The sequence below is a fragment of the Eschrichtius robustus genome, chromosome 2 (assembly GCF_028021215.1).
Source record: "Eschrichtius robustus isolate mEscRob2 chromosome 2, mEscRob2.pri, whole genome shotgun sequence".
Classification (NCBI taxonomy): domain Eukaryota; kingdom Metazoa; phylum Chordata; class Mammalia; order Artiodactyla; family Eschrichtiidae; genus Eschrichtius; species Eschrichtius robustus.
Window position 1 is genome coordinate 136009609 of NC_090825.1, and position 20931 is coordinate 136030539.

Consider the following 20931-nt stretch of genomic DNA (forward strand, 5'->3'; position numbering starts at 1 on the left):
GACATGGTTATATTTGTTTAGTCCATTCACATTGTGCTATTGACATGGTTATATTTATATCAGCCATTTTGTCTTCTGCATGTCTCATGTCTTTTTTATTCCTGTTTCTTTCACTGCCTTCTTCTGTGTTAATTTTTTTAGTGTATCATTTTAATACTTCTGATTTTTTAACCATCTGTTTCTTAGCCAAAGTTTCCTAGTGGTTGCTCTATGGTTTACATTATGCATCTTATTACAGTCTACTTTAATACTACGTAATTCCAGTAAAAAATAGAAGCTTTGCTTCAGTATAGCTCCATTTCCTCCCCGCTCCTTTGTGCTACCATCATCATATATTATATCAATATATTTTGTAAACCCAACCATATAGTGTTATAATTACTATCTTATAAATTTTTCTGCCTTTTAAAGAAATTAAAAGAAGAAAGAAAATAACGTATATATAGAGCCTTTGATGTATTTACCATTTCTAATGATCTTCATTTCTTCATGAAAATTTACCATCTCCTTTCAGTCCAAAGGACTTCTTTAGTATGTCTTGTAAGGCAGGTATGGTAGCAGCAAATTCTCTCTGTCTTTATCTGTGAATGTCTTTTTTTTGCTTTCGTTTTGAGGTATGGTCTTGCTAAATATCTAATTGTTGATTGACAGTCTTTTTTCTTTTACCATTTTGAATGTGTCGTTACACTGCCTCTGGCCTTCATTGTTTTTGGTAAGAAATCAGGTATTAATAGTTTTGCTGTTCCCCTATACCTGATAAGTTGTTTTTAATCATTGTGTTCAGATTTTCTCTTTGTCTTTGAATAATTTGACTCTGGTGTCTCTAGATACGGATCTACATACTTGGGGTTCACCGAGCTTCTTGGATCTTTAGATTAACATTTTTCACCACGGTTTTGAGATTTTCAGTCATTTTTTTTTCAAATATCTGTTCTGTCTCTCTTCTTATGGGACTCTTATCACATATATTATGAAGGGTCTGTTCATTTTTTTCCATCTTTTTTCTGCCTTTAGTTCTTCACATTGGATGTCTGTTGCTCTAACTTCAAGTTTACTTATTTCTCATGCCAATTCAAATCTGTTGAGCCCATCTGTGAATTTTTTATTTCAGTTATTGAACTTTTCATCTTTGTTTTCTTGTTTTGTTTTTTTAAAAAAATTTCTGTCCCTTTTTCATGATTCTCTTTTTTAATCATTGTCATCATGCTCATTTAAGTCTTTAAACACATTGCTTTTAATTTTTTCAACGAATTGTTTATAGCTGCTTTTTGTTTTAACATCAGCATCTTAATTTTTTAAAATTTTTATGGAGTTTAGTTGATTTGCAATGTTGTGTTAGTTTCAGGTGTACAGCAAAGTGAATCAGTTTTATATATATATCCATTCTTTTTCAGATTCTTTTCCCATATAGGTCACCACAGAATATTGAGTAGAGTAACCTATGCTATAGAGTCAGTCCTTATTAGTTACCTATTTTATATATAGTAGTGTGTATATGTTAATCCCAAACTCCTAATTTATCCCTTCCCACCCCCTTTTTCCCTTTGGTAACCATAAGTTTGTTTTCTATGTCTATGAGTCTGTTTCTGTTTTGTAAATAAGTTCATTTGTATCATTTTTTATTAGATTTCACATATAAGTGATATCGTATGATATTTATCTTTCTCCTTCTGACTTACTTCACTTAGTATGGCTATCTGTATGTCTTCTTTGGGGAAATGTCTATTTATATATTTCACCCATTTTTTGATTGGGTTGTTTGGGGTTTTTTTGATAGTGAGCTGCATAAGTTGTTTGTATATTTTGGAGATTAATCCCTTGTCGGTCACATTGATTGCAAATATTTTCTCCCATTCTGTGGGTTGTCTTTTCATTTTGTTTATGGTTTCCTTTGCTGTGCAAAAGCTTTTAAGTTTCATTAGGTCCCATTTGTTTATTTTTGTTTGTATTTTCATTCCTCTAGGAGGTGGATCAAAAAAGCTCTTGTGATTTGTGTCAAAGAGTGTTCTGCCTGTGTTTTCCTCCAAGAGTTTTATAGTGTCTGGCCTTACATTTAGGTCTTTAATCCATTTTGAGTTTGTTTGTTTGTTTGTTTGTTTATTTATTTATGGCTGTGTTGGGTCTTCGTTTCTGTGCGAGGGCTTCCTCCAGTTGCGGTGAGCGGGGGCCACTCTTCATTGTGGTGCACGGGCCTCTCTTGTTGTGGAGCACAGGCTCCAGACATGCAGGCTCAGTAGTTGTGGCTCACGGGCCCAGTTGCTCTGCGGCATGTGGGATCTTCCCAGACCAGGGCTCGAACCCATGTCCCCTGCATTGGCAGGCAGATTCTCAACCACTGTGCCACCAGGGAACCCCTTGAGTTTATTTTTGTGTATGGTGTTAGGGAGTGTTCTAATTTCATTCTTTTACGTGTAGCTGTCCAGTTTTCCCAGCACCACTTACTGAAGAGACTGTCTTTTCTCTATTGTGTATTCTTAACCTCCTTTGTCATAGATTAGGTGACCATAGGTGCATGGGTTTATCTCTGGGCTTTATTTCCTGTTCTATTGATATATATTTCTGTTTTTGTGCTGGTGCCATACTGTTTTGATGACTGTAGCTTTGTAGTATAGTCGGTGGTGTCAGTTGTAACATCTCATTTTTCATTTCTAATTTTTTTATATATATTTAAGGTAATTATTGATATGTACATTCCTATTGCCATTTTCTTAATTGTTTTTGATTTTTGCAGGTCTTTTTGTTTTTGTAGGTCTCTTGTGATTTGATGACTATCTTTGGTATTGTGTTTGGGTTGCTTTTTCTTTTTTGTGTGTGTATCGTAGTTTTTTGGTTTGCAGTTCCCATGAGGTTTTGATATAGCAGTCTATATACATAAAAGGTTGTTTTAAGTTGCTGGGCTCTTATTTTCAAATGCAGTTCCCATTTTGTGCATTTGTATTCTCATCTTCTCGTGGTTGCTGGTTTTGATAGCCTATTTGTGTGTGGATGATTTCCTGCTGTTACTACATGTTTACGTTTACCAGTGAGCTTTCCCATTTGTGATTTTCTTGTTTCTAGTTATGGCCCTTTTTTTGTTGTTTTTTTTCCCCCAACCTAGAGAAGTTTTTTTAGCATTTGTTGTAAAGCCAGTTTGGTGGTGCTAAATTCTCTTAGCTTCTGCTTGTCTGTAAAGATTTTGATATCTCTGTGAAATCTGAATGAGAGCCTTGCTGGGTATTCTTTTTTTTATTATTATTATTTTTAAATTTTTATTTATTTATTTATTTTTGGCTGCATCAGGTCTTAGCTGTGGCACACAGGATCTTTCGTTGTGGCTCACGGGCTTCTCTCTAGTTGTGCGTGGGCTCCAGAGCACGTGGGCTCTGTAGTTGTGGCACATGGGCTCTCTAGTGGTGGCGCGCCGGCATGTGGGCTCTTAGTTCCCCGACCAGGGATCGAACCAGCGTCCCCTGCGTTGCAAGACAGATTCTTAACCACTGCACCACCAGGGAAGTCCCTGGGTATTCTTTTTTTTTTTTTTTTAATCAATTTTATACGCATCAGTGTATACATGTCAATCCCAACCGCCCAATCATCACACCACCATCCCCACCCGCCCACGGCTTTCCCCCCTTGGTGTCCATACATTTGTTCTCTACATCTGTATCTCAACTTCTGCCCTGCAAACTGGTTCATCTGTACGATTTTTCTAGGTTCCACATACATGCATTAATACACGATATTTGATTTTCTCTTTCTGACTTACTTCACTCTGTATGACAGTCTCTAGATCCATCCATGTCTCTACAAATGACCCAATTTCGTTCCTTTTATGGCTGAGTAATATTCCAGTGTATACAATGAGGTGATACCTCATTGTAGTTTTGATTTGCATTTCTCTAATAATTAGTCATGTTGAGCAGCTTTACATGTGCTTCTTGGCCATCTGTATGTCTTCTTTGGAGAAATGTCTATTTAGGTCTTCTGCCCATTTGTGGATTGAGTTGTTTGTTTTTTTTAATATTGAGCTGCATGAGCTGTTTGTATATTTTGGAGATTAATCCTTTGTCCATTGATTCGTTTGCAAATATTTTCTCCCATTTTGAGGGTTGTCTTTTCATCTTGTTTATGGTTTCCTTTGCTGTGCAAAAGCTTTGAAGTTTCATTAGGTCCCATTTGTTTATTTTTGATTTTATTTCCATTACTCTAGGGAGTGGATCAAAAAAGATCTTGCTGTGATTTATGTCAAAGAGTGTTCTTCCTATGTTTTCCTCTAAGAGTTTTATAGTGTCTGGTCTTATATTTTGGTCTCTAATCCATTTTGAGTTTATTTTTGTGTATGGTGTTAGGGAGTATTCTAATTTCATTCTTTTACACGTAGCTGTCCAGTTTTCCCAGCACCACTTATTGAAGACACTGTCTTTTCTCCATTGTATATCCTTGCCTCCTTTGTCATAGATTAGTTGACCATAGGTGCGTGGGTTTATCTCTGGGCTTTCTGTCTTGTTCCATTGATCTATGTTTCTTTTTCTGTGCCAGTACCATACTGTCTTCATTACTGTAGCTTTGTAGTATAGTCTGAAGTCAGGGAGTCTGATTCCTCCAGCTCCGTTTTTTTCCCTCAAGACTGCTTTGTCTATTCGGGGTCTTTTGTGTCTCCATACAAATTTTAAGATTTTTTTGTTCTAGCTCCGTAAAAAGTGCCATTGGTAATTTGATAGGGATTGCATTGAATCTGTAGATTGCTTTGGGTAGTATAGTCATTTTCACAATATTGATTCTTCCAATCCAAGAACATGACACATCTCTCCATCTGTTGGTATCATCTTTAATTTCTTTCATCAGTGTCTTATAGTTTTCTGCATACAAGTCTTTTGTCTCCCTAGGTAGGTTTATTCCTTGGTATTTTATTCTTTTTGTTGCAGTGGTAAATGGGAGTGTTTCCTTAATTTCTCTTTCAGATTTTTCATCATTAGTGTATAGGAATGCAAGAGACTTCTGTGCATTAATTTTGTATCCTGCAACTTTACCAAATTCACTGATTAGCTCTAGTAGTTTCCTGGTGGCATGTTTAGGATTTTCTATGTATAGTATCATGTCATCTGCAAACAGTGACAGTTTTACTTCTTCTTTTCCAATTTGTATTCCTTTTATTTCTTTTTCTTCTCTGATTGCCGTGGCTAGGACTTCCAAAACTACGTTGAATAATAGTGGTGAGAGTGGACATCCTTGTCTTGTTCCTGATCTTAGCGGAAATGCTTTCAGTTTTTCACCATTGAGAATGATGTTTGCTGTGGGTTTGTCGTATATGGCTTTTATTATGTTGAGGTAGGTTCCCTGTATGCCCACTTTCTGGAGAGTTTTTATCATAAATGGGTGTTGAATTTTGTCAAAAGCCTTTTCTGCATCTATTGAAATGATCATATGTTTTTTATTCTTCAGTTTGTTAATATGGTGTATCACATTGATTTGCATATATTGAAGAATCCTTGCATCCCTGGGGTAAATCCCACTTGATCATGGTGTATGATCCTTTTAACGTGTTGTTGGATTCTGTTTACTAGTATTTTGTTGAGGATTTTTGCATCTATATTCATCAGTGATATTGGTCTGTAATTTTCTTTTTTTGTAGTATCTTTGTCTGGTTTTGGTATCAGGGTGATGGGGGCCTCATAGAATGAGTTTGGGAGTGTTCCTTCCTCTGCAATTTTTTGGAAGAGTTTGAGAAGGATGGGTGTTCGCTCTTCTCTAAATGTTTGATAGAATTCACCTATGAAGGCATCTGGTCCTGGACTTTTGTTTGTTGGAAGATTTTTAATCCCAGTTTCAATTTCATTACTTGTGATTGGTCTGTTCATATTTTCTGTTTCTTCCTGATTCAGTCTTGGAAGGTTATACCTTTCTAAGAATTTGTCCATTTCTTCCAGGTTGTCCATTTTATTGGCATAAAGTTGCTTGTAGTAGTCTCTTAGGATGCTTTGTATTTCTGCGGTGTCTGTTGTAACTTCTCCTTTTTCATTTCTGATTTTATTGATTTGAGTCCTCTCCCTCTTTTCCTTGATGAGTCTGGCTAATGGTTTATCAATTTTGTTTATCTTCTCAAAGAACCAGCTTTTAGTTTTATTGATCTTTGCTATTGTTTTCTTTGTTTCTATTTCATTTATTTCTGCTCTGATCTTTATGATTTCTTTCCTTCTGCTAACTTTGGGTTTTGTTTATTCTTCCTTCTCTAGATCCTTTAGGTGTAAGGTTAGGTTGTTTATTTGAGATTTTTCTTGTTTCTTGAGGTAGGCTTGTATAGCTATAAACTTCCCTCTTAGAACTGCTTTTGCTGCATCCCATAGGTTTGGATCATCATGTTTTCATTGCCATTTGTCTGTAGGTATTTTTTCGTTCCCTCTTTGGTTTCTTCAGTGATCTCTTGGTTATTTAGTAACGTATTGTTTAGTCTCCATGTGTTTGTGTTTTTTACGTTTTTCTCCCTGTAATTCATTTCTAATCTCAAAGCGTTGTGGTCAGAAAAGATGCTTGATATGATTTCAATTTTCTTAAATTTACTGAGGCTTGATTTGTGACCCAAGATGTGATCTATCCTGGAGAATGTTCCGTGCGCACTTGAGAAAGAGGTGTACTCTGCTGTTTTTGGATGGAATGTCCTATAAATGTCAATTAAATCTGTCTGGTCTATTGTGTCATTTAAAGCTTGTGTTTCCTTATTTATTTTCATTTTGGATGATCTGTCCATTGGTGTAAGTGAGGTGTTAAAGTCCCCCACTAATATTGTGTTAGTGTTGATTTCCTCTTTAACAGCTGTTAGCAGTTGCTTTATGTATTGAGGTGCTCCTATGTTGGGTGCATATATATTTATAATTGTTATATCTTCTTCTTGGATTGATCCCTTGATCATTATGTAGTGTCCTTCCTTGTCTCTTGTAACATTCTTTATTTTAAAGTCTATTTTATCTGATATGAGTATTGCTCCTCCAGCTTTCTTTTGATTTCCATTTGCATGGAATACCTTTTTCCATCCCCTCACTTTCAGTCTGTATGTGTCCCTAGGTGTGAACTGGGTCTCTTGTAGACAGCATATATATGGGTCTCGTTTTTGATCCATTCAGCAAGCATGTGTCTTTTGGGTGGAGCATTTAATCCATTCACATTTAAGGTAATTATCGATATGTATGTTCCTATTACCATATCCTTAATTTTGGGGGGTTTGTTTTTGTAGGTCCTTCTCTTGTGTTTCCCACTTAGAGAAGTTCCTTTAGCATTTGTTGTAGAGCTGGTTTGGTGGTGCTGAATTCTCTTAGCTTTTGCTTGTCTCTAAAGCTTCTGATTTCTCCATCAAATCTGAATGAGATCCTTGCCGGGTAGAGTAATCTTGTTTGTAGGTTCTTCCCTTTCATCACTTTAAGTATATTATGCCACTCCCTTCTGGCTTGTGGAGTTTCTGCTGAGAAATCAGCTGTTAACCTTATGGGAGTTCCCTTGTATGTTATTTGTCATTTTTCCCTTGCTGCTTTCAGTAATTTTTCTTTGTCTTTAATTTTTGCCAATTTGATAACTGTGTGTCTAGGTGTGTTTCTCCTTGGGTTTATCCTGTATGGAACTCTCTGTGCTTCCTGGACTTGGGTGGCCATTTCCTTTCCCATGTTCGGGAAGTTTTCGACTGTAATCTCTTCAAATATTTTCTCAGGTCCTTTCTCTCTCTCTTCTTCTGGTCCTTCTCCCCTATAATGCGAATGTTGTTGCATTTAATGTTGTCCCAGAGGTCTCTTAGGCTGTCTTCATTTCTTTTCATTCTTTTTTTCTTTATTCTGTTCCGCAGCAGTGAATTCCACCATTCTGTCTTCCAGGTCACTTATCCGTTCTTCTGCCTCAGTTATTCTGCTATTGATTCCTTCTAGTGTAGTTTTCATTTCAGTTATTGTATTGTTCATCTCTGTTTGTTTGCTGTTTGGTTCTTCTAGGTCCTTATTAAACATTTCTTGTAGATTCTTGGTCTGTGCCTCCGTTTTTTTCCCGAGATTTCGGATCATCTTTACTATCATTACTCTGATTTCCTTTTCAGATAGATTGCCTATCTCCTCTTCATTTAGTTGTTCTTTTGGGTTTTTATCTTGTTCCTTTGCCTGAAACATTCCTCTGTCATGTCATTTTGTCTGACTTTCTGTGTTTGTGGTCTTCTTTCCACAGGGTGCAGGATAGTAGTTCCTCTTGCTTCTGGTGACTGCGCCCTGGTGGGTGAAGCTGGATCTTGTCCCTCTGTTGGGCAAGGCCGTGTGAAGGGGTGTGTTTTGAGGTGGCTGTGAGCAGCCTGTCTGCTGATGGGTGGGACTGTGTTCCTATCCTGCTGGTTGTTTGGCCTGAGGCATCCCAGCACTGGAACCTGCAGGCTATTGGGTGGGGCCGCCAATCAATATCCCCTGCTTTGTGCTGGGTCCCAGCGCATGTGAGACCTTGTGTGCACCCTCCAAGAGCTCCTGGCCCTGTGGAGCTCCTGCACTCAAGCCCCGCTGGCGTTCAATGCCAAATGCCCTGGGGTTCTTCCTCCCGATGCCAGACCCTCAGACGTCTTGGAGGGCTGTTTTTATGTGGGAGCATCCCTGTGTAGCCTGTGTGGGTTTAATATTTTTTGGTGCAAGGGCTTTTTTTCGTATGAATGTCTGCCGCCTCTTTCCTCAGTGTATGCTGGCTGGTATCCCCTTGATAGGAGGTGTGACTGATGTTGTGGTGACCAGAGCCTGCACTGGATATTGAGCAGGGCCTCCCCTTTGCTCTGTGGTTGTCACTGCCCTGTCAGGGGCAGGGTCTGCTACCCAGTTGTTGGAGTAGAAGCCCCCAGATCCATTTCTGAGGTGTGTTTCTGATCTGTGGTGCAAGATAGGCAGGATTGGAGCACTCCCACTGAGAGAGAAGCCACTGAGTATTCCTCCTCTGGAGCTGTTCACCTGTGAATGTGCTCTGCTGCGTCACCCTTCACCAGTTGTGTGCACTCACAAATTAAACTGTTGTTGGCACTGCTCTCGGCCCCGCCTTAACTGTGGGTATGCTGGCAATTGGCTCTGGTGTCTCTGCGGCATTGTTTTCACCAGGGCACCCGCAGAGATCCACTGAAGTTAGGTCATAGGACTGCAGTAATCATGCACCTGGACCCGCTGTGGGAGCTGTGGAAGCAGCTCAGGCTCTGGCTTGGCCCAACCCCTTGTGTGTATGTGCCCACAAAGCCCACGGCTGCTAAAGCTAGACCTGTTTCGGCTGCAGGAGCCCTCGTCTGTTTGGATGTTCTGCAGGCGCTGAATTTACAAAGCTGGCAGCGGGGGTGTAAATCCGTGGTTCACACAGACGTGAGGAGAGATTTCAGCTGTTCTTTCATAGTTGCACGGCCTCTGGGGCTCAGCTGTGTTTTCAGCCCCACCTCTTCGTGTGGGCTACCCACCCACCTGCGGCTGCTCCTGAGGCTGCCCCCAGGGCACATGAGCCTGCGCAGGCGGGAGGGGGCCAAGGTGGCAACCAGGGCACGCAAGTCCACCCAAGCGGGAGCCCCTCCTAGTGCCTGTGGAGGCAGGGGCTGGTGCATGGGGAAAGGCTGCAGTGGCAGCCCCACCCTTCACGCACCACTCAGCCATGGAGCTGCATTTCTGTGGCGGCCCAGGTTTCTTCCACGAACATTCCTGGTTGAGGAGCTCCTGACTCCCATCCCTTCAGGCTGTCTCTTCGCAGCCAACAGCAGTCCTCTACCTGGGTGTGCTCTCCAGACCCCACGATCCAGCACCCAGCCCCCATCTGCACCAGCAGACACACGTCTCAGGCTGGGGAGCTCAGGGCTGTGGCATGCACCGTCTGTGTAGGTCTCACTCTGTCCTGCCTGCCACAGACCGGTTGCTGGGCTCTACCTCCAAGCCCCCAAAGCTCCCCTTCTGTCCCAACTGATCTCCCCACTGGTGAGGGGGCTTCCCCAGATGATCTGTATATACTCATGTTTCTGTTGACTGTTTTTTTCCCCCGATTGTGGGTCAAACTTTCTTGTCTCTTTGCATGTCTTAACAATTTTTTTTGTTGAATCTGGGCATTTTAAGTAATATTGTAGCAACTCTAAAGTCTGACCTTCCCCCACCCCCCCACCCCAATTATTTTTGTTGTTGCTGTTTTGCCTGTCTGCTTATTTGTTTAGTAATTTACCTGGACTTAGCTGTGTGATTCATTTCCTCTGGGATGTGTGGCCACTGATGGCTCTGCACAGTTGGTTTTTGGTTTTGTTCCTGTTTTTATTTTTAAGTCTGGCCTTCTTGAGGTTGCTTCTGTTTCCACACAGTTTAGTGGCCATGCAGTACTGGTCAGGGGTTATGTTCAAACACATCAAATCGATACGGCTTCCACCTGCTGTCATTGGATCTATGTGTGGATTTAGAAGTGTGTTCCAAGTTCAGATAGTTTTCAGGTCTGCCCCATTGGACCCTCTTGCATTTCCTCAGCACATGTGCACAGGCTTCTAATAGAACAAGGATGCATGAATAGTTTCAGCCCTCTCCATCCTTCTCAAGTGTGCACATCAACTCCAGTCAGCCAGGATATTTGAAGAGCTTGTCAAGTGCCTCTATGACTGTCTCTTTGTATCTTCCTGTTACATTTGTCTGACCCATGGGTCCCTTGTTTGCCAAACTGGGACTGCTACCACAGATTAGTAGAACCCCTGGCCTTCCCTGTTTGCTTGTCACTCAGATTGCAACACCACTGGGCATGGATTATTTCACCTTCTTTGAATCAAGTCAGTCCTCCAGCAGTGAAACTGCTGGTTATTCACAACCTACCTTGTGGTGTTAGAATTACCGCATTGAATGATGGGAGGAAAAAGGGGAGCAGTCTCTAGCAAGTATGCCACAGATTTTCATGGTTATTTCCTAAATGAGTTTTTCCTAAAATAAGTGTTATTCGCTTTGTTGTTAATCCTGTAATCAATTTCCAGGACACTGAAATGGTTGTTTTTTATCTTTGTGTCCAGTTTTGTAGTTGCTTTTGGATTAGAGGGTTTGGAAACCTCCTCATTTAGACACATCAGAAGTCCCACCTAGGGACTTCCCTGGTGGCACAGTGATTAAGAATCTGCCTGCCAATGCAGGGGACACGGGTTCGACCTCTGGTCTGGGAAGATCCCACATGACACAAATCAACTAAGCCCATGCACCACAACTACTGAGCCCATGCTCCACAGCTACTGAAGCCCGGGCGCCTAGAGCCCATGCACCACAACCAAGAGTAGCCCCCGCTTGCCACAACTAGAGAAAGCCGCACACAGCAACGAAGACCCAACACAAGCAAAAAATTTTTTAAATTAAAAAAAAAAAAAAAGCGTGTCTTTAAAAAAAAAAAAAAAAAAGTCCCACTTAAATATTTTACACATTCAAATGTTAAAATTAAATCAGAAAGAATAAGGAAAATTAAGCCTAAAATGGATTACAAACAGAAACAAATTAATGTAACTATATCAAATTGATTACATGTTAACATAACTATATCAAATTGATTACATAGAGAAGATAATTCCAATAACTTTGGACATAATGTTCTGGCTGTATACCCTTAGTAGAATATATCCTGAAGTCGGAAAGAACTGCAATGAAATCTTGAACTTTACGTAGTAGGTTATAGGTAGTTATAGTCATATAGTAATTTTGAACCTTTTTGTTTATTGTAGGATAGAGCAAATGAGTAAATATATTGCTGTTACCGGGAACTAGAGTTTTCACTGTGGGAGTTGGTGTGGTATTCACTTACTTGAATACGTACATAGAAGATTTCACTTGTATGTATTCTCTGACTCTTGGGATTTTTGTTTTGTTTAAGATGTATTTTCATGGGTATCTTCATTGAGAGGGCCTAAAAGCAGTGACTCCCTAGTAACACCTAGATCTTGGTTTCTAAATGCCATTCCCCACTAAAAGAATCCAGGACTCCTTGGAGAAATGGCTGATTCCAGGTATGGGGAAGGCAGAGTACCAAGTATTGCACCTGGAATATAATGTACACCTGCAGCAAAGTTCACCCTTAGGGGGATAGATCCAAGCAAAGGTTTACGCAGATCCTAGAAGTGGCCTAAGAAAACTTAGGTAAGAAATCTGGAGCATGGTCTAAAGGGGCCCCACAGGAGGAAGGGTGCGGTCAGAAGAGGACCTTGACGGGCCCCTCTTGCCCTGGCCTAAGGAATGTACAGTATTCTTCAACCCATGAAACCATCTGAGCATTTTATAACATTCCAGAATTTTTGCAGTGCTTTTTTTAATTCTCTTATAATTTTTTTTTTTTTTTGGCTGCATTGGGTTCTCGTTGCTGCGTGCCAGCTTTCTCTCGTTGCGGTGAGCAGGGGCTACTCTTTGTTGTGGTACGCGGGCTTCTCATTGCAATGGCTTCTCTTGTTGAGGAGCACGGGTTCTAGGTGCACAGACTTCCATAGTTGTGGCTCGTGGGCTCTAGCACAGGCTCAGTAGTTGTGGCGCACGGGCTTAGTTGCTCTGCAGCATGTGGGATATTCCCGGACCAGGCTCGAACCCGTGTCCCCTGCATTGGCAGGCGGATTCTTAACCACTCCGCCACCAGGGAAGTCCTCTTATAATTTTAAAAAACAACCTGTGAGGTAGAACTGAGTTGCCCAAATAGAGGCATTATGTACAGTCTACATTCAAAGGAAGATCATGTGGGGAAGGAAGTGAAAGGTAGTCCTGGGGTGGAGATATGGTTTGTGCTAGACTTTGAAAACAGGAAAATTTGGTTTGGGCAGCTGGAAGGGAAATCTAGAAGAAAAACAATGGCATTCCAAGGTGGGTAGGTAAGCAAAAGAATGGAGTGAAGAATAAGAGATCCAGCTGTCTAGAAGAGAGGACTTGTGTAGTAATGGGAGATTAGGTTGAGTAGGTTGGAATAGAAGTTTGTTGCAAAGAATAAAAGATTTCTGAATCTTCTTTTTTTTTTTTTTTAACCTGTAAAATAGGTAAATACCTCCATGCCCATCTCTCAGAATTGTCTTGGGAAGCAGATGAGCTGAGCTAACGTATGTGACAGCAGATGTTAAGCAGTGAAATGCTATACTGGTATAAGTTATAGTGAACTTTGAGTGCCAGGCTGAAAAGTTTGCAGTTGTGGTAATAACTGTTGAAATAAACTCCATTCATCAAGGGCATTGTCTTTTTGAGGTTTTCCTTGGCAGTTCTGTGATGATTTACAGTGCAAGGTAATGTCACTATTTCTCCCTGAGTTTTTAGTGATGGGGAGGACTACTGAGTTAGAGCCCTGTAAGAACTGTCCCCATTCTTATGGAAATACAATTCTAGAACAGATGTTTCCCTGTGAGGTCTCTGCAATGTGTTAAAAGGTATTGTGGAGGCATGTGAGAGAGCTCCTAACCACGTTAGACAAGAACCTGGAAGATTTGCACCCAGTAATGCAGCAGGATACCAGCACTACCAGTTCACTCATGTGTGAATACTGCCGGCACTTAGCATGCTAAGTAAGACTTACACACGATGAAATCTGTCCTTGGATTCCATAACATTACACAGTGTGCGTGCCATCCTTTGGAAAAAAGAGTATGTTCCGGCAGCAGAATAAATCCCAGTCTTTGTACTGGGATCACGTTAGTCTCCTGGCACAGCTGGGAGATAGCACAGCTTACTCTTCAAAGTGCTATTTTTAGCTGTTGCCAGGGAGATATTCAGCATGATATTGATACTTGAATTAATCCTCAATTTACACAATCTGTGGAAGCAGCAGCTCTTTTTCCAGGGTTTACTGCTTAACGGGTCACTGAGTTGTGATTTATCAGACCAAAAAATAAAATTCCTTCCTTAGAATAATTGGCCTCCGAAATACGTTCTGGAGCTCACCTCTTGGCCAGTTCAACTTTGAGGCCTAGTTATAAAGACACCGTGAGCTTTTCTCAGGCTGCCTGCTCAGGCTGGCCCTTATCAATAATTCCTTCTGGGTGTACCTTGGCTCTAGGCTTTTCTCATTGAAATGTTAATGTTCTAAATTTACCAAATAATGATTAAACTCTTAAAACACACACACACACACACACACACACACACACACACACGCTTCACAAGAGCCTGATACACACACACACACACACACACACGCTTCACAAGAGCCTGATACACACACACACACACACACACACACACACTTCACAAGAGCCTGATCTGGCAGTCTGAAAGACTCATCTGTGTTCATGGAACATTCCTGATAAGTTGGCACTGGAGAGCAGATATAGACCAGAAAGTAGCTTGAAATTAGAGTTAAAATAGATTGAAATTGTTAATGTATGGACATTAAACTCTAATAACTTGATGAGTTGCCCTTCTCTAAAGAATTTTTTTGATATAACTGTTTTTTTTAAATATATTCCAGACCTTTAAGACCTGTGATGCATTTATTCATGTGATCCTATAATTTTTTATTTTAACTTATTAACATGCTACCTTGCATTAATATATTTTCTAATGTGAAAACAACTTTTCATTTCATTGTTAGAACATTATTAGCCAGTGATACATGGATGTGTGTGTGGTTTTGAGTGAATTTAAAATTGATCAAATGAATTCCCTAATATTTATAAGGTTTTGATTTTACCCTAATTGAAATTGTTTTAGAATTTAAAAATTTTTTTTTAGTTTTTCTTAAACCCCTTCACCCATTCTCCCAAACCCACCCCACCCCACCCCCACCCCCCTGCCCCAACCTATGAGCCTGGTGTTTTTTGTTTTGTTTTGTTGTTTTGTTTAGATTCCACATATAAGAGAAATCATATGGTGTTTGTTTTTCTCTGACTGATTTATTTCATTTAGCATAATGCCCTCTAGGTTCATCCATGTTGTCGCAAATGGGAAGAGTTCATTCTCTTTTATGGCTAAATAATATTCCGTTGTATGTATATATGTGTGTGTGTGTGTATGTAACACCACAGTTTCTTTTTTTTTTTTTTTTAAAGAGCTCCTGAGTTATTTATTTATTTATTTATTTATTTGGCTGTGTTGGGTCTTCGTTTCTATGCGAGGGCTTTCTCTAGTTGTGGCAAGCAGGGGCCACTCTTCATCGTGGTGCACGGGCCTTTCACTGTCACAGCCTCTCTTGTTGCGGGGCACAGGCTCCAGACGCGCAGGCTCAGTAGTTGTGGCTCACAGGCCTAGCTGCTCCGCGGCATGTGGGATCTTCCCAGACCAGGGCTCGAACCCGTGTTCCCTGCATTGGCAGGCAGATTCTCCACCACTGCGCCACCAGGGAAGCCCCACACCACAGTTTCTTTACTATTCATCCATTGACGGCCACTTAGATCGTTTCCATATCTTGGTTATTGTAAACAACACTGCAGTGAACATGGGGGTGCAGATATCTTTTTGAGTTAGTATATTCATTTTCTTAAAATAAATACCCAGAAGTGGAATTGCTGGATCATATGGTAGTTCTATTTTTAAGTTTTTAAGGAACGTCCATACTGTTTTCCATAGTGGCTGTACCGATTGACATTCCCACCAACAGTGCACAAGGGATTTCTTTTCTCCACATTCTTGCCAACGCTTGTTATTTCTTGTCTTTTTGATAATAGCCATTCTAACAGGTGTGAAGTGATATCTCATTGTAGTTTTGATTTGCATTTCCTTGCTGATTAATGATTTTGAACATCTTTTCATGTACCTGTTTGCCATGTATGTCTTCTTTGGAAAAATGTCCGTTCAGATCTTCTTTTTAATAAGATTGAGGTTTTTTGCTGTTAAGTTGTATGAGTTCTTTATGTATTTTAGATATTAATGCCTTATCAGGTATATGATTTGTAAATATTTTCTTCCATTCATTTTGTTGATGGTTTCCTTTGCTGTCCAGAAGCTGTTTAGTTTGATGTAGTCCCACTTGTTTATTTTTGCTTTTGTTGCCTTTGCTTTTGGTGTCAGATTCAGAAAATCATTACCAAGACCTGTGTCAAGGAGCTTACCGCCTTAGTTTTCTTCTAAGAGTATTATGGTTTCATGTCTTACGTTCAAGTCTTTAATCCATTTTGAATTAATTTTTGAGTGTAGTATAACATAGTGGTTCATTTTCATTCTTTTGCATGTGGTTGTCCAGTTTTCCCAGCACCACTTATCGAAGAGACTGTCCTTTCCTCATTGTATATTCTTGGCTCCTTTATCGTAAATTAATTGACCATGTGTGTGGGTTTATTTCTGGGCTCTCTGTTCTGTTTCATTGATCAGTGTGTCTGTTTTTATGCCAATACCATACCGTTTTAATTACTATTGTTTTGTAATATAGGTTGAAATCAGGGAGCATGATGCCTCCAGCTTTGTTTTTCTTTCTCAAGATTGCTTTATCTATTTGGGGTTGAAATAACTTTTAACTGGATTTGTTATGGGGTTTTCTTGGCCTCCAGCATCAAATCCCCTTTCTCATGTGGAGGAAATTCCCCTGTGCTGTAATCATGTTGAGTGCCAGTCAATCCCCCGATTCCCTCACTCTGTTTTCTGACAGCCAAGGCATGTGACCTATGCTTGGCTCATTGGATGCTTCTGACCAAAGCTTTAAATCTGGATCAGGACAAAGAAAGGGGAATGGTTAGGATTTATTGGCTGCTATTACAGTCCTATTTTAGCCAGATTCTTCCACTAAAAGACACTTAACGTTTTCTTGCTTTTTGACTTAACAGAGCTGCCTTGAGTCCTGCCTGTTTTCTAAGCCTGTATTTTAGGCCTCCCTTTGATTGTGTGAGCCCCACAGTAGCTTCCCAGTAAATATTCCCTTAATTTTTTTTTTTTTTTGCCTAAGATAGTCCTTTTGCTAGCATCCAAAAATCCTGACCAGTACAACAGAGGATATTATAATTCAAGCACCTCCTTCCTGGGTAGTACTAGGTAAATGTGGCCACATTTTTGTGTTTTGATTGCCATCACCACTACCCATTTTATTTTTTCCTGTATTCCCTTAGAGTAGTCGTCCTTCAGATATGTTATATCTTAAAATGAATTATTATTGTGTCTGCTGAACATTAATGTCATAAAAACTAAATTCAGTTTATACCTACCTTTTAGTTTCTTTATTGAGATTCATCAAGTGTTCTGTTTCATCCAGAGTATAGTAATAAGGTATTTGGAAAGCACCCTGGTCTCAACAGCTCATTTACAAATCTCCAGAGACATAACATTTTTAGTTTAGTTCCTAATCTTAAGAGTACCAATTGTTTAGGCTCCCAGTTCGTACTGTGGATGAAAAACCCTGCTAACTTTATTTCCTCCCTTTGAAGTTTTTATTTAGTCAGAAGCTTCAAGAAAGAAGGAAGAGATTTTTGGAGATTCTCTCTTTTTTAAAAATGCTGTCAAAAGGTGGCAGGCAGACCCTGCTGCCAGTTCTGCTTCTGCCGACCATATTGCTAAATCTGTTCAGGGCTGAAAGCACATAGGGACTCGGCACGTGTCATCTTTGCTCTACAGAATAACATTCACTCTGCCTTTGAGTTCAAAGAGTGCTTGGCCATCTGTGTTAATTTCTGAGTTGTTAGAAGAAGCTAAGAAAAGAGAGGTTTCTCTGGGTTTCTTCAAATTTCCCTGTGTTAGCCTGCTAACTGCATACTGCCTGACCCTGCAAATAAGACTTGTCCTCCATAATGCGCTCTGCTGGCTACTGTATGTCACCTTTATGACACAAACTGCAATTGTAGCTAAATAAGTATTACATTATTTATTTTACAGAAAAATAATAGCTCATATTTATTGAGCCCTATTTGCCAGTCGGTGTTTTGGGAGTTTTACATAAATTATCACATTAATCCATAAGTCTATTAAAGCCTTAAGTTTTAGATGAAGAAACTAGGCTCAGAACGATCTGGAACTTGTCCAGGATCTTCTACAATTAATAAGTAGCAGATCTAGAATTTGAATTTGTAATGGTAAGCGTACCAGCAGTGGGTGTACTTAGTTTCATTTTTAGTAAATAGAAATTACTGTTCCATGCAAAAGCTAGAAACATAGAAAACCTGGGTTTTATCTTTTAAACATCAAGAATTCACTTGATGATTAGCCAGATGGTCATGTGTTTTTTTCTGTATGTTTGAGATTTAGATAAAACTGACCCAGTTCTCAAAAGTCAAGCTGCTGCCTATTGAATAGCGTAATGTGTAATGAAAGCTGACCTTTTTGTTCATTTATCATAATATTGTGAGAATTTATGTCATTCTCTGATCTCTTTCAGAGAAGGAGAGAAGAGAGCTCTAGACTAAAGGAGGAGGGAAATGAGCAGTTTAAGAAAGGAGGTAAGATACCTATTTCAGCACTGATGCTGGGCGTCTTGACTCCTCATTCTTTTGTAGATTCTGTGAAGAAACACCAAAGAACATTTGGAAACAACTAGCAGACCTAAACTGCTAATAATACCCTGTTGCCTCCCAACACCTTGGAATTTTGTTTTTTTTACCAGGTCCAAATTATTCTCCAGTCACAGTGACCAGTTACCATGTGTCTCTAGGCACAGGCATAGTTTTTCTTTTCTGTAATCTACTGTCTATAAACCCAGAGATTAGGAGGAAAAACTCTTGAGTTTTTGCTTTGGGAAACTCTAAACTGGAATGTTAAAAGGCTATTTGCTGCATTGCTGTCAAAACAGGGTCCCCGTTACTCACCTGTGACAGTGCTGTGAATACTGGCCCAGTGCATCCGGTGTGGCCGAGGGAAGGATTTTGCTTGTACTTTGGTTGCTCTTTCATGTGCCTTCTTCTGTGGATGCCTTAAGTAGAGAGATGGTCCTTCTGCATTTCCTATATTTGCTTAGGAATAAGTGGGGTTCGTTCTTATAATTTGGGGGAACTATTTGATCTTATGATCAAATTCTGTCACATCTCAGAGTGTGCATGCTTTAGAAATCTAGGAGTAGTAACATCTTCCCCTAGTTATTTTTAGGTTAAAAAAAATTTGTTTTCTTATATCCTGGTTTAGCAATCATCACTTCTTTTTTTCTAAGAAAACTAAAGGTTCTCTGAAAACGTATCTCCTTGTATTTTAGTATTAAATATTTCAAATCTGAGAAAGGAGTGAGTAGGCAATTTTTCTTTTAGTACCCTGACCATAATTCTTTGTGTGGCAATGGATATATAAATTTATCACCATTTTCTCTTTTAAGGTGTTTAGTCAACTGCTGAATTTTACATTGTTGCTTTTGGCTCTATAAAATGTTTCTCCAAACATTTCATGGAAGCAGTTTTAGCGGGGTTGACTCCATGAAAGCACAATGTCTTTAATGAAAATATATACATAGAATTTTTTTCTTCATCCCGGGCCATTAATCCCAGATTTCAGTCTCTTTCATCTGTCCAGTTCCCTAATCCCCTTTCAAAACTCTTTACTAAATTGATAAGCCAAATGAAAGGTGAACATATAGAGCATTCTGTTGGAGACCTTTGTCCCGTGAATGGAAAGCTATGCATTCTGAGATCTTTTGGAATACAGTGATATCAGGTATAAAATCATAACGACCTCTCATATTTTACCTTATCCTCAGATTATATAGAAGCTGAAAGTACTTACAGTCGAGCCCTTCAGATGTGTCCATCCTCCTTCCAGAAAGACAGGTCTATTCTGTTTTCAAATAGAGCTGCTGCAAGGATGAAACAGGTATGTATCTTTGACCTTTTTCTTTTTAAGAAGCACATGAACTTAACAGTGTTTTCGTAGTATAGCTTCTCTCCAGAAACAAGCGTAGGGGCTCTAAAGTTGCTGCCTCTCTTTTCCTACCCATATATTTCCCTGATTTAAAGGGCACGGGGAAGATAGAAAAAATATTTTGAAAAACTTCAGTCAGATTACTGTTCACATTCCTCATTAAAGTGGCTGAGTGAACACTTTCATGGAAGGAAGGCTGGCAAAGTTTCCGCCAAACTAGGGCAAGTTAATGAAGCAAAGAGCCTAATGCATCTCCTAGAATAGCTACAGCTGCTTATTTTAGGCCTCTGGAACTCTAGATAAAGACCCAAAGCGATAGGAAACAGTGTTTAAAACTGGACTTCAAGATGCTTATCCCTGAGATTCTGATTTTCTGTTGAAAGTGTGGACATACGGAGAAACGTCCAAGAGTTGGGGTGAGAGGTACGCTTAAATGCAAAGTAGGTGTCAGGGAAAGTTCAAAGGTATTTTGTATTTCCAAAGGATTGAGAGCCTGGTGTAACAGTGAATTTAGAATAGATGAGAGTATAAATATATTTGTTTGGTATTGTGCTGGATACCAAAAGTTAGATTTGTGATTTGTCTGATATTCCTATTTAGTTAACATAGTAAATCTTGCCAGATTAAAATGATGAGAGCTTGAAAAAAACAATACCACTTGTTTAACTGTGACTACTTGTATTCAAAGCACAAAGGGTAGGTTTTTTAACACACCTTTAAGCAGCTACGAAGCAGACCCAAGACTGGGTGAAGTGGTTTTCTGTTCGTTTAGATCAGGTATCTCCATCACTTTCTTTTTTGATGTTGACTGGAATTCTCTAGTGCTTCTACCAAAGTCACTTTGGATGGCCAGGGTTTTTAAAGGGGGGTGGGGGTGTGCTTGAATATTCGGACATGCAAAAAGTTTTATTTTAACCCAGACTCGTATGTTTTATTATTGGATTCAGTGTCCAAGGTGAAGTTTTTTAGAGTGATTCCTGTGGCATGAGAGAAGGAATAATTCTGGAGTATACAAACAGACATTTTGTATTAAGGGAAATAAAACAACTGTTTTAAGTTTACTTAAAACAACAGTCATTAATATATTCCACCATCGATCAGAATTCACACCTAACAGTTTTTACACTTAGCTGGAAAATTCTGATCTTTCACTTTTGCCTCTTCGAGACATCTAGCCACATTCTTAGACTGGAAATTGTCATTGTAAAGTGAGATCAAGGATACCTTCAGTGTCAGAGAAAACGCACCATACCCATTTGGC

General features: G+C 39.6%; 1 protein-coding gene across 1 annotated transcript in view; it reads left to right on the plus strand.

Annotated features, from left to right (window-relative positions):
- Nucleotides 1-20931, plus strand: part of TTC1 (tetratricopeptide repeat domain 1) — a 55469-nt gene that overhangs the window by 16161 nt on the left and 18377 nt on the right. The window contains exons 3-4 of the mRNA XM_068536313.1: nt 18208-18268; nt 19510-19622. Of these exons, the coding sequence (XP_068392414.1) occupies nt 18208-18268; nt 19510-19622 (174 nt within the window). The remainder of the gene's footprint in view (nt 1-18207; nt 18269-19509; nt 19623-20931) is intronic.